Raw genomic sequence first — 18,076 nt, 5'->3', positions numbered from 1 at the left:
AATAAGGAAGTAAGGAAAAAGATATTCTAGGATTGGGTTGATGATGTGGAGAGAGAAGGAAGATGGACTTTGTTCCTTAATTTCCCTAATCATCAGCAGGCTAAATATAGATCAAGTCCCCCCATGGAATATTCATTATAGTGTATTGCTCAAAACAACTCATGTCTTATTGATATCATAGTGATGACGACTTCTTTTTATTTTTATTTATTTTTTATTTTTTTGTGATGATGACTTCTAATGGGATTTGCCAACTGTGGAGTAAGCAGGAGGGAAAGACCTATTCTAGTTCTATATTCACAAGACAGCCACTTGAAGCATGCCCACCATGGAGTCTATTCAATGTTGGCTTTGTCGCAGGCCAGAGCTATATGATGCATCCTATTGCTTAGATATACTTTAGAGACATCCTATGATTTGATGTCTCAATATTATCTCTGAATTAGGATCTCATTATTTCTATATTATAGAGGAGGAATCTAATGATCCGAATAGGAAAGAAATTCATCAAGACCTCACAGCTAATAAGCTCTTTCAAACCGAGGTCATTCTGGTTCGAAACTCATTCATATCACAAAGCCTCAAGCAGCAGGCTGAGAAAATATGAGCCACTACTGAGTGTTTCTAAGGTGACTTCTTTTTTTTTTTTCTGGCATTTTAATTATTTTTTTTAAATTTTTATTTATTTATGAGAGAGAGAGAGAGAGAGAGAGGCAGAGACACAGGCAGAGGGAGAAGCAGGCTTCACGTGCCGGGAGCCCGACGTGGGATTCGGTCCCGGGTCTCCAGGATCGCACCCTGGGCCAAAGGCAGGCGCTAAACCGCTGTGCCACCCGGGGTTCCCTAAGGTGACTTCTTGTTAAGAAAATGAAACACATAAAAAAATATATATATATAAAATTAAAAAATAAAAAATAAAAATAAAAATAAAAAAATAAAATTAAAATAAAAATAATAAAATTAAAAAATAAAAGAAAGAAAACGAAAAACAGGGACACCTGGGTGGCTCAGTGGTTGAGCATCTGCCTTTGGCTCAGGTCGTGATCCCGGGGTCTTGGGATTGAGTTCCGCATCAGGTTCCCTGCATGGAGCCTGCTTCTTCCTCTGCCTGTGTCTCTGCCTCTACCTCCGTGTCTCTCATTCATGAGTGAATTAATGAACAAATAAATAAATAATCTAAAAGAAAGAAAAGAAAGCAAAAAAAAAAAAAAAAAAAAACAAAAGCCAAAAAACCCAACCAAACAAACTTAAAAGTGCTGAGTTGAACAATTTCAATGATAATCATAAATGTTCCATGGCATTGAACTAGAAACCAAGCAATTGATGTAAACTACAGTAACTAGAGTTAACTTTAGAGCACCGCACCAGTCAGGATGCACCCAGTAATGCTGCAGTAGGTGACCCCTAAATCTCCCTTAACAAAGCAGCAGGACATTTCCAAGCCTAGAGAGCCAGGGTCCCAGGCCAATAGCAGTAGTTCAATCTCAACATGTGTTTTTCCATGATTGCTGAGGCAAGAGAACTGAACCCCACTCACTGGCCCTTAAAGCGTCTTCCCAGAAGGGATACATTTCAGTTTCCTTCATGCTTCTTTGGCCAAAGCAAGCCCCACGGCCATATTTCACAAGAGATGGGGAAGTGCACCCTACCTTGTGCCTGGGAGGAGGAAAGCTGGAAATTTTTCAGTGAACTGCAGAAATCTTCCTCCTCACCTCCAGGTACCCACTCATCTGTTTTCTGGCCCCACAGATTTGTCTTTTCCAGAACATAATATAGATGGAACTCTACAATATGAAGGCTTTATGTCTGGCTCTTTTCACCACTTCACAATGGTTCTGAGACTCAAGCATGAGGCTCCCTGCTGTGGTGGTTCCCTGCTCTTCTTTGCTGAGTAGCATTCCCCTGTACCATTGTTCCCCAGGGTCATCAGGTGAAGAGCATCTTCAAAGTGTTTCATCTACAGATACCTGCTTGGGCTTTGCTACAGGACATCTTTGCTAAGGGTTCTTGCTCAGTGATGCATCACAGCCACGCACATGCTCGTTATCAGGGAGTCACCAGCCTGCAGCTCCTAGAGGGTGTGAGTCTCCAGGACCTTCAACCTCAGTGTATTTCTTCTATTGCAATGGTTCGTCTTCCCACTCACTCTTCCATTATAGCAAATGCCTGTTAGGTGCCAGGCACTGAACGTCTTATATTCAACAGGACAGTCTTGGTTCCCACCCCTACAGAGCTGTCGTGCTCATGGATCCCTTCGTGATATGGGGGGGGGGGGGCAGGTGGAGGGGAGGGAAGGGGAAATGGCAGGAACACTTTGACAGCAAGTCTGAGGTCTTCGGGACCACTTACTAGTGAAACAGCATTGAGACAACATATTAATTCTCCAATTACCTTTCTTTTGGTGATACGAGGACCCTACTGAAAAGAACTAATATGTTCTCTTTGTGTTAGGTTTCTTGGTAGTTTACAGAGTGTTCGCACATGAATTCTTCCTTGTAATCCTCGCAACAACTCTGCAAAGCAATAATTTTTATCCCTGCTTCAGGGATAAGGACTCTGAGGCTCAGAGAGCTGAGCAGACACTTTAGCCCGACATCATGATCTGGGGGAAAAGGCCATGAAATTTAGAGACTGTCTTGTACGGGTGGTCGGAGCCCAGACCTTCCAATAGTGCTGTTTTTATGAGGTCAATAAAAAAAAATCAATAAATCTCTTTATTTTCGGCATCACTCTTTTTTTAAAGATTTTATTTATTTATTTATTAGAGCAGTGAGGGGGGGGGGTGGGAGGTGGGGATTGTGTAGTGGATGGAAAGAGAATTTTAAGTAGACTCCATCCTGAACGTGAACCCAGCACAGGATTCAATCTCATGACCCTTAGATCACGACCTGAGTCAAAATCAAGAGTCAGACACTTAACTGACTGAGCCACCCAGGCGCCCCTGGCATCTCTCTTCTATCTTTCTGAAGTGCATGCTTGCTGTGTCAGATGGTTGCTTGATGCCATCTGCATCTGGGGAGATTCTGGGGATTTAGAGCTATTCTGGCCATTCAGAAAACAGAAGGACTCTGGCGTATGTTCCTTTGCTTTTGTCACTTCCCAAGCAACTGGAACCAGTCGGTGTGCATGGATGTAGTCCTTTAAGTCCAAGGCTCTAAAAATATTGTTTAGTTCTTTACTTATTGGCGAATCAAATCCCCAGGTAGAGGCACAACATTCCCCGATCGGAGGCACAAGTAGGACCAGCATCTGGCCAGCCCGTCAGTAGATAGCAGTAGACCCACTTCTAGGTCCTACACAGATACCAGGGGTGAGTGGGTCTGGAAATGCTGTGATGTCTGGCTGAGGTGAGTAGGAAAAGCAAAGGGGTTAATGCCTGGGTGCTGTTGAGATCTCCGCTGATGGGTTGGAAAGCTGAGTTGGGGGGAGCCGGGTCAGGAGAGGAGAGTGCTGCTGGTCATCTCCATTCAGAGACGTCTGATGGATTGCAACCCTGATCTAGAGTGCCGAAGGTCACCTCCAGGCACCAAGCTGACATGATTAGCCTCTCCCAGTGACCAAGGTTTCCGTCATAAAGCAGCTAAGAGGCTCACTCATCCCTGTCAGGAATGGTACTGAAGGAAGCAAATAATTAATGAACATCGGTCCAGCCAGGCAGCCACATTCACTGGCTGGCGGAAGTGTAAGGCTCACGGCCCACTACTGCCTTAAAGTTCGACGGATTCCCCGTGCCACTGAGTACAGAGATGCTTACTGCCCCTTCCCCTGTGAGATGTGGAGAGGTAGAGGGGGTGGCGGTGGGGGGCAGGCAGGAGGAAATGCTGAGCATCCAAATTGGTCACCTAACGCTCTCCAGGCCACAGAAAGAAAAATAAACAAAAGCAGGTGTTCTATCTAAATTCAGCTTTTTTTTATCATTTAGGTCCATGTGTCTGTCCATCCATCCATCATCAAGAGTGTATTTCCTCACCGTGCTGGGCACTGAGGATCCAGAAATGATCCAGTCCCTGTATTTGTGATTTGAAGCTCACTATACGGTTCTGCTGTTAACTCATGAACAGCAAACCTGCTGCACTTTGGTGTGATTTGCTAGTTATTATGAGAAAAACACACAATGAAAATGATATTCATTTTATTGCATCATTTACTGACTAGAACGCCAGACTTAAAGTAGATATAAGTATAAAAATAACCAAATTCTTACAAATAATACTTTGCTGCTACAGTACTGAATAATTAGTGGAGGTGGCAATTATAATACAACTTTAAATAACATTCTCATAATGTTTTTAACACAATCAATCAGGGGCTAAGGTATAAAGGTTTGCAAAAAGAAATTCAGGACAATGTGAAAACTCAAGAAGTTCATATGCCAGCTACATGCTTCATTTAACCATAAATCCAGCAACACAAACATTAACAAAACTCACAGCAACCCATGATGAAAGACCTTTTTTTTTTTTTTTTTTTAAAGAAATAGGCAAAAGTAATACAGAAATCTGGGTGAGTTTCCCAGATAGAGTGGTTCCATCCCACCCCTGTCCAGTCCCATCCTTCCTATGCAAGAAATATGCACCTGCATTCCGTGTCCAAAGAAAATATGATAAAACCAGAATCTACTATAAAAATCCTTTGAAATGTCCCCCTAAAAAAATGCAGGGGGAAGAAGCTGGTGTAAGATCCCTCTTTACAAACCTTAATTGTCCCCATCGGTTTCAATGGCTTTTTTGTGAGCAGTTGACACCAAATAGGATGGATTATAACACTATTGAAGAGATACTTTAGCACAACAAATTAACAAATATAATACCTTAATATTTCTAGGATTTTAACCAGTCTCCTTCTCTGGGGATTTCAGAAAAGAAAAAAAAAAAAAGAACACATACTCAAAAGACAACTCTATGACACTATATCGGTTTCCAAAAACGCACATGAGAACCTCAGAATAATGTTTTGTCAAGAAGGAGGAAATGACATGTCCCTTTTAAGCCCTGCAAGTCTTCATGTAGAAAAAATATCTCTGATATTAAGGGCAGTTTTATTTTATTTTTAAAAATTTTATTTATTTATTCATGAGAGACACAAGGAGGCAGAGACACAGGCAGAGGGAGAAGCAGGCTCCATGCAGGGAGCCCGACGTGGGACTTGATCCCGGGACCCCAGGATCATGACCTGAGCCGAAGGCAGATGCTCAACCACTGAGCCACCCAGGCGTCCTTTAAGGGCAGTTTTAAAGAAGACAGAAAATCGTGAAATATTGAAATTTGCATTCTTCCTGTCTCCAAAGAAGCGCTCTAGTTTTGAAATCAGGGGAAATACCTTAGAACTCTCAGTCAGAACCCTACTTTGGGGTGCGGTAGGCTAAACTAAGCCAGGAGCAACTAGAATGCTCAGTTTTAGCTTTTTCAGGGAAAGTTCCCAGAGTTACCAGGCACCCGGGCACGTGGCCAGTGGGCAAGAGGGCTTCGTGGAGACCCCACAAGGCCACACATGAGGGATGATCCAGACGTGCCTGCTCTGGGAACTTCCACATCTGAATAAATACCATCATCCTTCACAAACATCTTCTTGGACGGCCGTCCAGCCCTTGCACTGCAGAGATGCTGCCCTTCAGCCCGGGCCACCCTTAAGAATGACCCCCTCGAGAACCTAAGGGTCACATCTTTGTCTATAACATCAAATGCAAGCAGCCAGCTTGATCTCACTACCCATTCAACAAATTTGGCTCCAAAGGACTTAGCTGCTTCTGAAAATAAATTTTTCATCAAAAGAGGAAGATTTGTCAGCATTTAAGACACCCAACCGAATGCGTTCACGACTCTGATCACGTTCACAAAAATATGCTTCCTGTACGTGGGAGCCACCGCCTTACTGCCGGAACCAGGCGAAGCAGCCGTCAGACGCGCCTCCAAGGCGGCTGCCCTTGCCCAAAGCCAGGCCATCACCTCAACCTTCGTACACCCAAAGCCACGTACTAGTACACTCTTGCTAAACACAGCCAGCCGCTATTTTCTTAAAGATGACCTCACGTGTCCAAGAAATACATGCGATGAACCCCAAAAGACTTTTTCAAAAAGGATTCGACTTTTCAAATTTTTTTTTTCATTTCATGTCATTAGTTCAGGTGATGCTTACTAATATTAGGGTTTTGTTTTTTTTGTTTTTTTTTTTTAGTATATTTAAGCCCGTCTCTCATGCCCTCTTTGACACTGAAGGTGCATTTGGATGGCGAGGCCTTCCCCAGGAGGGCAAGGCTGGGCAAAGGGCTTGAACCCTGGCTCGCTAAGGCAGATACGTATCCTCTCTGCAAGTTCACACGGGCAAGACACGGACGCTCGGATGCACGCCTCGCCAGGCTGTGGGAAGGCCGAGGACGATGCACAGAGCCCGGTCATGGTGGGGACGCCGGAGATCCTGGTTGTGACAGGGGGGCTTCAATTGTCTCCCGGGCCCTGGGCCAGCTCATGGGGCAGAGAGGAAAAGACAGGAGAAGGAGGGCCCTGGGGAGTTTAAATAAAACGTTCAGCTGCCAGGAGGCTGGAGGTGACCCTTGTCCTGCTCTGAGAGTCCCCGTGCAGTCTGGGGCCTGCTCCAGGACACGTGGCTCCCACCGGGCCCCGCCCGTCCCTCCAGAGGTTTAAGTCTCATGAGCAGGCAAGTGTCTTTCCTGTTCCCTATGGTGGGGCCCCAGCGAGGCGGGGCCGTGGCCCTTCTGTGCACATGCATCACGCATCACACATCGCAGGTGCAGGGGCTGATGCTGGCACCTGTGCCGGAGCCGAGCCGCTGGCCTGCTGGTCATCTGCTGCCAGCCCTGCCGGCCCTGCAGGAGGCGGGAAGCCCGGCGGACGTGAAGCTGCTGTCGTGCCTTCTCAGACCCTCATGCTCTTGACACAGCCTCTCCCCAACCCCACGGCCTCTTAGCCTAACACTGTAGGGGGCCCCCTTTTTTCACAGTAAAAGAAAAGCAACATTCTTAATCCACTTCGTGTGCACAAAACCTCACAGGAAAGCATTCTTGGAACTCACAGGACGCTCTTTTCTGGACTTTGGGGTTCTTCTCAAGAAGGCTTTTGAGGCAGAACACTTCATTTTGTGTAGCTTATAGCTTCTGGTCCTGACACAGGAGACGATTTATCAGCTGTGACGTCACCTGACACCTTCAGCTAAGTGTGCCCGGGGATAGCGCCCCCCACCCCTTCCCGCTGGGGCCGGCTTTGGGTTCTGGGGATGAGCAGGGATGGGCATCAAGAGCCAGGAACGCCAGGCCGCTCCCAGGGGATCCGGGTGTGCTGGCTAGGCTGAGCAGAGGGCAGGAGCTCTCCGGAGATGGGAGACGGGCAGGCGCACAGGCTGTTGGCTTCCCCAGCGACACGCAAGCCCCAAGATTTCAGAAAGGTGATGCTCTGACACTGTCGGCTGGCGACCACTGACAAAAACAGAACGTGTATCTCAGGCGAGAAGTCCCAGGTAATGACTACGAGGCATCACACCTGATTCGTGTACTTGCTGCAGCAGGGGAATGGTGGCTCGTGGAGACCATGGGACACAGAGGTTGACACTTAAAACTCTTAGGATGAGGACTACAGAACAGTAAGGATGAGACACATTCTAAAGAGATAAGGGAACTCGGAAGAAACACCCATGCCCAGGACAGAACCGTCCCAAAGGCTGCACCGCTTCCAGAAACGTGGGGGCCGCTGAGCTCCAAGCTTCAGGGTGGAACGGTCTTTTGCCACTGTGTTCTCTGTCCCAAACCGGCATGTGTCCAAAGCACAGGACGAGAATGATCGCAGTTCCACAAGTAGCGCTTAAAGACCCCGTGCACCAGGGACGCCCCCCTCTCCCCCACACGACCCAGATCACAGGCACAATAAATAAGACATGTGGCATCTCCTTCCCAAAGGCAACCTCTCAACTCCTTAACTGGCCCGAGGTCCTCAGTCCCCCGAAGCTGACTCAAATGATCGTGTGTCTGCGGGACCCGGGCAGTAGTATAAAGACGGGCAGGACTGCACGAGAGGAAAGAAGCTATTTCTTCAATGAACAAACAGCTCTGGGCAGCTGGTCAGACGTTTACACTGAGTTTACAGTGTAAAGTCTATGCTACGTGGACAAGATCCAGGACAGACAGGGTCAAAAAAGCTGCCCGGGGAAGGGAAGCCGACTCAGGGGCCGCTGCTCGGTCCCAGCTCCCGGGGCCTCCTCAGGAACCTGGTGCACCTGCCCCTCAGTCGGCGGCCGGTTCTGCCGCACGTGCCGGCAGCTTCCACCTCGACGTGGACGTCGGAGTCCCCGGGAGGGCCCCGGGCACAAGGGGCGCCCCGCAGCCTGCCGCCCTCCAGCCAGGGCCTGCACCCGGCGCCGCGAGGCCTCCAATTAAAACCAAATGCAACCTGTTTTGCCCTGATGCAGACTTATTAGGAAAAGTGAGATTTAACTGGGGAGGGAGAAAACAATCTTAAATAAATGTGTCACCGTGGCTAAAAAAATGCAGTGTGTGCTATGCCTCGCACATTTCCTCAGTTTGAGGGGTGGCTTGGAAACTGCAAAGACCTAGAGCCCTACTAAGATACCATATGCTCACCTGCAGCATCTCCAAGCCTTAGTGGTATGCTCATCATCATCATCATCATCATCATCATCATCATCATCATCTGTTGGTTAGCACGTAGATACCGGGCAAGAAAACAACCAAAGAGCCGGTATTTTGCTGTAAATTAATCACCAAATTGAGGCCTACGGAAGTGTCTGAGGAAAAGAGGCCTTCTTTTTGGAACAGTCTTGGAGAAAAATCCCAAAACAGAGGCCTCCCTACCCAATTTACTAAAGTGCAAACTAAGGGAAGACTGGGTCCTGGCGAAGGTGCCGGACGCTGTGCCCTGGCCAACACGCGGCCCTCGGGCGGGGGCCGGAGGCACTGCAGCGCCCAGGAGACTCCCGGGACCGGCCCACGTTCACGTTCACAGTAAGGGCGAAGGTGCCCGGCGGGCAGCCCTCCGTTGCGCGTCGCGGCTCCGGCTGCCCCTTCCACTGCGGCCGCGCCCCTCGCACCTGTCCCGCTGTCTGCTTGCGCCCCAGGGGGGCTCCGCGAGGCCCGGCAGCAGCCAGGGTGCCCCGCTCCCTCCTGGGGCACCGTCCTCTGAGCCTCGAGGTCCTGCAACTTGCTCAGAGGGGTGGGCCCTCCCTGGCGCTTCGGCACTTAGAAGTAGTCTCTTCTCCTGCTCTCATCACTGATGAAAGACGGGTTATACTGTCCGGGGAAAATGCACGAGTGCCGGGACCCCGGCAGTCCAGTGTAGGCCGGGTACAGTCCATTTCGTTCAAGTTCAGGATTCCTTACACTTGTGGGCTGGTGGCCAGAGAGAAAAGAGGAAAAGTCAATTTATTATCCATGGATTTAAGTTTATGGGTTTTTTTTTAAAATGAAAACAAAAAATGAAAGAAAAAAATGCTACGTTTTAATAAACCTAGATGGAGGCAGCTAAACGTAGCAGAGCAGGGTCTGATCTAGAGGTCAGGACCTCCCAGGCCCTCTTCGTGGAGCCTGGGGTACCTTTGCCCTTTTCTATTCTATTCTATTCTATTCTATTCTATTCTATTCTATTCTATTCTATTCTATTTAGTTTTAAAGATTTTATTTATTGACTCATGAGAGACACAGAGAGAGAGAGAGGCAGAGACACAGGCAGAGGGAGAAGCAGGCTCCTTTACTTGTACTTTAAAAGGAGATTTTTAAAAAACTATCAAGAGTGGCCCAGAAATTTTAGACCAACATAGGAAAACACCTGGGCTAATTATCATAATTATCAAGATTATTACCTGATTATTATCTTCACTGTAAGGAAAAAAAGTGTCTTTTTCTGTGGAGCCCGATGGCATTTAGCCTCTCTGGCATTTAGCAGAACACATGTCCCTGCCAGGAATGGGGAGCTGACTTTTGCAAGGTCACAGTCCCAGCGAAGCGCATCACGACTACCTGATGTGCAAAAGCAGCTTGCAGGGAATGACTTGGCTGCTTTGAGGAGACCCTCCATGAGGACCACTGGGAGAAAAGGCTGGCCTGGCCAAAATAAGACACTGAAGACAGCATATTATGAACGTGACTCCTAGGAGTGCCCAAAGGACACCTGAGGCCACTGTGAGGGACAGCTTCTCACTCAGGGGACAGCTTCGTGCCAGAAAGCACAGGCTCTGCTGCGGACTGCTCAGCCCCTTTCTGAAATGAAGATGGGAGTTTAAGTTCCTTTTTTTTTTTTTTAAGATTTTATTTATTTATTCCTGAGAGACACACAGAGAGAGAGAGGCAGAGACACAGGCAGAAGGAGAAGCAGGCTCCATGCAGGGAGCCCGATGGGGACTCCAGGACCACGCCCTGGGCCGAAGACGGCGCTAAACCGCTGAGCCACCCGGGGATCCCCTAAGTTCTTGATTACATCTGTTGAAGGCAACTCTTTAGCTAAGTCCATGGAAATGCAGTGGGGTTGGTCCTCAGACGCTACAGGTCTGTCTGTCCATGTGTGACCTTGACACGCTCGGGTGAGAGGTGCCCAGCACCAGGTGCGAGAGCGCGGGCACACTGGGTAAGCCCCCTGCTTGGGCAGCAGAGGCCTGCAGACCCCTGGCTGCGGTTACAGTGGAAGGGCTTCCCCGACAGAGAAGACGACAAAGCACTTGTGTGGAGACATCGATGGGGAACCCTTAAACCAGCGCTGAGTTTGCATCTACATTTATCTTTCCCTTATTTCTTTTTGTTCTTCTTTTTCAAAGGGTTTATTGGAACAACAGCTTCCCTAGCATGAACCCCTCCCATCCAAAGTCTGAACACTCGGGGCTAGTCCCCATAGCAACTGGAGAAGTTGGGACTTGGTCACAGTGCTATTAAGGCCCCACGGGGCAAGGTTTCAGGTTTATTGCCACCTCAACTGGGTCCACAACCATGAGAGGTCGCGACGTCTGTTGGCTTTTCAGCTCAGGAAGCCCCGTTTGTGTGGGCCGTGTGACGTGGAATGAACTGGGCTGCACATGGGTTATTCGATGTGGGACAGGAGCCAGGGTTTCAGGTGGTCTACCCTCATCCCAAATGATGGACAAAGCCAACCACTGAAGGCCTACTGAGTGAACACTCTTCTGAGCCTCTGAGAAGCGTTGGCTGAGGATGACACTGAATTGTTCTCTGTACACCTCTTTCCAATCCCCCAGCTTTTTTTTTTTTTTAAGATTTTATTTATTCATGAGGGACACAGAGAGAGAAGCAGAGACACAGGCAGAGGGAGGAGCAGGCTCCCTGCAGGGGAACCTGATGTGGGACTGGATCCCAGGACCCCGGGATCCTGGGATCATGACCTGAGCCTAAGGCAGACGCTCGACCACTGAGCCACCCGGGTGCCCCATCCAATCCCCCAGGATTGAACTACCTAACCACAGGCAGATGGTAAAGCATGGCAGACAAGACAAAAAAATGCAAGGGCCGCAGGCTAAATGCCACTAAATTCTTCTCGGTCTTTCAGTTTCCATTCTTAAAACTTAAATTCGGTCACGAGAAGGGTGATTGCGACAACTCTAAAAGTAATGTGCTAGGTGGAAATACCCTGCATTATCTTGATGTCAAAACTAACAAATACCAAGCAAATATGTTGTAAGTAAATCAAATATTAAATTATGTAAATAAGTGGCTCCTGCCAGCACTCTCTTTAACCCCGAACCAGCTGAAGTATCTTTATTTTACCACAAAACACGACGCCTATACTTGTCAGGGGGGAACTGGAGGCTGGGTTGTCCTGGACACAGGGATAATACGCACCGAGTAATACACATCCGTCATCTGGAGGAGGTTTTTGGTGCTTCCGTTCTCATGCATTTCAATGGCTTCTCGGCCCCATTCTTGTGAGCGAGGGTTTTTGGGGTACTCCGCATATGGGGACATTTGGAAATCCCCACTTTTGAAGATGAGTTTGCTTATGTCATTTTTACTCTTTCTGTGGAACGAAAAATAGTTGACTGTTTAAATGAATAAGTTCTGTAAAGAAATGATATCTATGAGAGCACGTTTTATTATTTTAGAAGGTAAATTAGACAGAAAGCTGCCATTGCATTCTTTTGTAAACACCCGCTGGAAAACGGTATTCTTGTTATATTTAGCCTAAAACAAGTAAAAATGCAATTAAATGCAAAAAAAAAAAAAAAATCTTCTGGCTGGAAGGGCCAGGTTACCATTGACAGGATAAACACAGCCATAGTGAAGCAGTCTTTTCCAGGGGACAGAGGTCGCTGCATCGTGGGGACAGCCAGGGAAATGAGAGTCATAAATCCCCAGAACGCTGGAGCCAGAGGGCCTTTAGGATTCTTGAACCCAATGGTTCTAAACCTGCTTGAGCATCAGAACGTACGTGGAAACTTGTAGGTCTCCCCAAGATTTACTAAAAGAGGAGCTCTGGGGATGGGACAGCTCTGGCTTTGCAAAAAAGATGAGATTTGCTGCCCAGGTCACATTTTGCTGCTAGCCAAGCTGGGATTAGAGTTCAGGCCTCCTGCCTCGCCAGCCATGTGAAGCAACTTCACAGACCATAAAACCAGGCTGTTTCATTTGCAAAAATTTCCACCTGTTTATAGTACCCACGTATATATTCTTATTTCAGCATTCAGCAGGTCAGGGAAAGCCCAGGACAAGCTCGCTATCTGCGAGGGTTCACTAGCAGGAGATGGTTGAAATATGTGTGGTTTTTCTATGGGATGGGCCTAGGATCAGTTGTTTTTAGTTATATCTGCCCTGGGTAAGACAATCTGAAGTTTCTTCCTTCTTACCTCACTTTCCTATAAATAATCTTTCTGGAAAGGCACAAAATGACTAAGGGTCATAAAACCAAATGTCCAGCATGTGGCTTAGGCGTTGGCCCTTCTTGTGAGTTCAAGAACAGACCTGCCACTGTGCTGCTCCCAGGCGGGTGGGGCATCCGGTCTCAAACAATGACTTGCTAATTCACGACTACCTTCCCGGTGAAGCCCACAGTCACGGGCTCCTTCTCCAGGCCCTCACACTACCTGGTTATCGGACACTTGGCAACTAGGAGGCTTACGTCCCCTTGAGGTTTAATCCCTCTAGTTCCTAGTCTCATACCCAGGATTTTGTTTCCACTCATAGTTTGTCTTTGACGATTTGGTGGCAACTCTGCAAACGACAGGCAAAAGCAGTACCACGAAGTCCGCATTCCCAGATGGGCAGTTAGGGCAAATTGCTCTCTGTGGCCTTACGGGAGGTGAAAGGTATCTTATGACGGACGACGGACGCCCTTCCTATCAATGGCCAAAGAGATAACTTGCTATTTTGGTAGGTTCCCTCCATCTGTTACATCAGAAAAATTCCTGCCATTTATAATCATCTAAATCAAAAGTCATAATTGTCCCTTATCTGACCAGATAATCACCGGAGAAAGGGGACGGGTGTCTTTTTTCTCTTCCTCTTCCGGTAGAAACCCAGTTGCACCGGCTTCCAAGAAGCCCAGAGCCACCCCATGAGCATTCTGCAGCTTGTTTACTGCCAGGTAGCTCAGCTAACCCCTTCACCTTTGTTTCTAAATTTGCCCATTTAAAGTACGTTTCCGTATATTCAGACGTGTGCAACCACCATCACAGTCCATTTTTACAACAGTTTTGTCAACCTAAAAAGGAACCTCTTACCCCTTAGCCATTACTCCCCAATTCCCATCCCCACCCACCAGCCCTGGGCACCCGAGTCTTGAGTCTTGGGTGTAAGTGGCATCTCACATCCCATCATTGATTCAATTCTGTTTGCATTTCCCTGATGGCTAACTACGCGGAGCATCCTTTCACGTGCCTCCTGGTCCTTTATTCTTCTCCTTTCATGAAATGCCTATTCAAGTTCTTTGCCCACTTTTAAATGAGGTTGCTTTTTTTATGATCGAGTTGTAAGCGTTCTTTATATATTCCAGACAAAGTCTCTTATTAAAGGCATGGTTTTCAAATACTTTCTCCTGTTCCCTGGGTTGTGTTTTCACTTTCTTGATAGGGTTCTTTGAAGCACAGGAGTTTTTCATTTTGATGATGTCCAATCTAGCACTTTTTTTGTTGCTTGTACTTTGGGATGTTCTTTTTTCAGTAAAGGAAACAGAGTCCCGGGATCCCTGGGTGGCGCAGTGGTTTGGCGCCTGCCTTTGGCCCAGGGCGCGATCCTGGAGACCCGGGATCGAATCCCACGTCGGGCTCCCAGTGCATGGAGCCTGCTTCTCCCTCTGCCTGTGTCTCTGCCTCTCTCTCTATCTCTCTGTGACTATCATAAATAAATAAAAATTAAAAAAAAAAAAAAAAAGGAAACAGAGTCCCATTTGCTGTCCTTTCTCGATGCCACTATCTATCATGAATTTCCCTTTCTCTCTCTCTTTTTTTTAATGGTTCAGTCATACAGGATGATTTCATACTGTAAACAACCCCAAACATTCTCTAAAAGAGTAAACACAGACCCTTGCTTAGCAGAGGCCAAGAGAATCAGAATGTGAACCCTGGGCACATTGCACTCACCGGCAGCAGGTGACAATCAGTGCGATGCCCAGAATAAGTAGAAGCCCTCCTCCTGCTGCTGCGATCACCACGGTGATCAGCTGATAGGCTAAACAGGTTTAAAAAGGAGAAAAGTGGACAAGTAAGAGGTGATGAATAAATAAATGAATACAAAAGAATAGTCCCCCTCCCCCAGCACCCAGCTGGTGACCTCAGCCCCCAGGCAGGGCTCCTCTCCAGGCTAGCTCAGGCATTTGCTCTGTTGGTAGATGGCAGGATAGGCTGCCCCAAATAATCCTCTTTGGCACGCTCATAACTTTGAACTGATTATTTTTTGAGAAATTGTGGAGCTTCCAGAGAAGCTCCATAAACAGAAGGAGTAACCCTTGTGTAAGGGAGATTTACATGAGAAAAGGGGCTTTACCAAGCATGCACCTAGGACCAGAGATCACCTTTTTCACCTGAGAGCCTGCGGTTTGGGCAGGGCAGACTCTGTTTACCAAACAGTTCCTCCTCTCACCTTCTCCAGGTGGCTTCCCACTGCTCTTGGCAGCCCTCGCACCTAGCCCTTTCCTTAGCTCAAAAGCCTGCATAAGCCTCAAATATCGGCTCCCTTTGAGTCATGTTTTTTGTGGGCCTCCCGTGTGTGCTATGTAATTACAATTGTTCTGTTTCTCTCCTGTCCATCTGTCTTTTGGGGGGGGGGGGAGGTACAGTTCTAGAAGGATAGAGGGAAAACTATTTTCCTCTCCTGCCTACATTGTTTGAAGACGACTTCTCCTTTCTCAGCCACTCCTACAACGGGGGTGGATCCAAAATTCCACCTGCAGACCAGCCCCAAGGTCATGTGCATCAATGCACGGTAAAAAAAGAGAAAACTAAAGGACTGCATGAAGCTTCCAAAAAATCTGTTTGGTTTTAAGAACTGTTCCATCTTCTAGGATTTGAATCTTCCCACTTTTTATCCCCCTCTCTTAAGATGGGTACGTTTATTATGTGTAAATTATGCCACCAGGAAAGTTGTTTTTCAAGAAAGCAATGGAGAAAACAGAGAATCATTTCTTGGCTACTTCCCACCCTTTGGTGTTAATTGTTTCTATGTTTGTTGAACGGATGGTGATATAGTAGATCTTAAAATTGAATTTAACTACCAGATAGTAGCAGTCATTCATAAGCACACACATGTCATATATAATGACCAATATTACAATTTCAACTAATTGGTTTCATACCTGTGTATTTCTGGCAAAATGCTGTTTTTTCAATAAGGTCTACTAAGTATTCAGATTGATTGTGTTGTTGTTGTGGAAATATAATTAAAATTTGTTCTTGGGATGTAAGGCTCAGGATTTTCAAAAAGGGCCAATAATCAGATTTTCTATAGTAAATTATAAATGGAACCATGGTCTCTAGGTATTCAGGTAAAGTCACAGGTAAATGCACAGAGCTGCCCGCAAGCAGACTGTGTGATAAAAGCAAATAGAAGTTATCCAACCATTTATGTGTCATTTATTTAAATAGCACAGAAACCTGATTATCTTGAAAAACCATCAGTATTAAGACATACAGGAAACAAAGCCAAGCCATGGAATGAGGTAACTCTCTCGCCCTCACCTCCTGACACATGTACTCAAGTTTCACTTTTAATAAAATCTCTTGAATCTAATTGACTCTTCTTTGTCCCCACCAACACCACCCTAAACCGCCATCAACTCTTGACTAGGCAACTGCGGCCACCTCCCAACTCACTGCCTGTGCCCAGTCTTGCCCACTCCTTTGAAAAATCAAGTCTGATCATGTCATTTCTCGGCTTTAAAATTCTACACTGGCTTCCGTTGTTCCTACTGAAAGACTGAAGTCTACTCCTGCTTATCCCTCCACACCAAGTTCAAATTTTCCCACCTCCAGCAAAACAAGCAGACACTCAGTTTAGAAGTGACCCTTGCAAGTGGCTGCAGTTGTGGCGGAGTCCTCTTTGGAACAGGAAGGTTTTTTTTTTAAAAGATTTATTGGGGATCCCTGGGTGGCTCAGCGGTTTAGCACCTGCCTTTGGCCCAGGGTGTGATTCCTGGAGACCCGGGATCGAGTCCCACGTCGGGCTCCCTGCACGGAGCCTGCTTCTCCCTCTTCCTGTGTCTCTGCCTCTCTCTCTCCCTATCTCTCTCTCTCCCTATGTCTATCATGAATAAATAAAAAATCTTAAAAAAAATTATTTATTTACTGAGAGAGAGCATGCGTGCGTGTGTATGGGGGAGGGGGAGAGGGAGAAAGAGAGAAGCAGACTCCCCTTCTCTGCCCCAGTGGGGAGTCAGGGGGTAGAGGCTGGATCCCGCGACCCTGAGATCAGGATCTGAGCCAAAATCAAGAGTCAGAGGCTTAACCAACAGAGGCACCCAGGCGTCCCTGGAACAAGCAGTTTTGTTTAAAGAGAAGCACAGACGGAGTAGGCCAATGCTTCTCAAACTACCTGCAACCAAGGACCAGTTTTTCTTTGTTGGTGCTCGTGGGTATTGTTTTCAAATACAGAAAATACACCGTCATTTGCAATTCTCATCTTTCCCTACAGACACCAACGATCATGAATTTCCCTTTTTCCATATTTTACAGAGTCCTATTGTAAACCAAATATACAAAATGAAATACAGCTTTCTTTTTTAAGGGTCTCAGGTTTGGATGTCACCGCCACATCCGATTAACAAAAAACGTTCTCACGCGCTCACTCTCTAGTTTTGTATTAATCCTGTCCTAATCCAGGACCAGTTCATAGGGCACACTTTGGGTAGCACCGGTAGAGACCAGCATTTCTCAAGCTTTTCCTGTGCATTTGACTCACCCAGAGGGCTTAGGGAAATACAGATGCCTGGTCCCCGGCCGCAGAGATTGCACTCTGTGGGGCTGGGCTGGGGCTGGGCAGACAGGTGGTATCTCTGGCGAGCTTCTGGGGCCTGGTGCTACCAGCCTGCAGACCTGACATTGATTGCACAGGAGAGGGAAGCACACTGTCCTGAAAGCCAGAAAACCTCACACACTCGAGCATAAATGGCCAGGAGGGGATCTATCAAAATGGTCACAGAAGTTGACGCCGCCTTGGGAAATTATGGCTAATTTCTATTTTCTCCTTTGCATTTTCCTATACTTCCAAGATGTTACTCATATGCTCACACACACACACACACAAACAACATCCTCTCAATCTAGAAATTGTGTATATACGTATACGTACGTGTAATTTATTTTATACATATATATAATTTTTTACAGTACATTTGATGCTCTTTGGCAATTAGGTCTTATTACTGGGAACTTGTAATCAGCTTCTAGACAAGATGACCCAGAGATTTTTTTTCCTTCTTATCTGCTATCAAGTAGGTTCATAAACTACAAGTGATCTTTTGAACTTAAGACTGACTTTGGATTTATTATGAGGCCACATAAAGATCACAAGTGCACGGCATTTAAATCAACGTCACCTATAATGTGTACAGTCTTATGGGCGCTCTTATTAGGGTGAGACAGAAGGCAGGGAGTGTCATCCCAGGCTTGTCCATCCTATACTTTCTGG

The 18,076-nt window shown here is 46.8% G+C and overlaps 1 protein-coding gene across 3 annotated transcripts in view; it reads right to left on the bottom strand.

Annotated features, from left to right (window-relative positions):
- Positions 1–4,115: 4,115 nt before the first annotated feature.
- HEG1 (heart development protein with EGF like domains 1) overlaps positions 4,116–18,076 on the bottom strand; it is an 88,549-nt gene continuing 74,588 nt past the window's right edge. For all 3 annotated transcript variants that reach the window (XM_041756960.1, XM_041756860.1, XM_041756933.1), the window contains 3 exons: positions 14,536–14,623; positions 11,804–11,978; positions 4,116–9,352 (listed from right to left, as the gene is read on the bottom strand). In XM_041756960.1, coding sequence (XP_041612894.1) covers positions 9,203–9,352; positions 11,804–11,978; positions 14,536–14,623 — 413 coding nt within the window. In that variant the 3' untranslated portion in view covers positions 4,116–9,202. The remainder of the gene's footprint in view (positions 9,353–11,803; positions 11,979–14,535; positions 14,624–18,076) is intronic.

Source organism: Vulpes lagopus, chromosome 1, assembly GCF_018345385.1.
Source record: "Vulpes lagopus strain Blue_001 chromosome 1, ASM1834538v1, whole genome shotgun sequence".
Lineage (NCBI taxonomy): Eukaryota > Metazoa > Chordata > Mammalia > Carnivora > Canidae > Vulpes > Vulpes lagopus.
The sequence above is the reverse complement of the archived record's forward strand: the minus strand, read 5'-3'. Positions and strand labels throughout refer to the sequence as shown.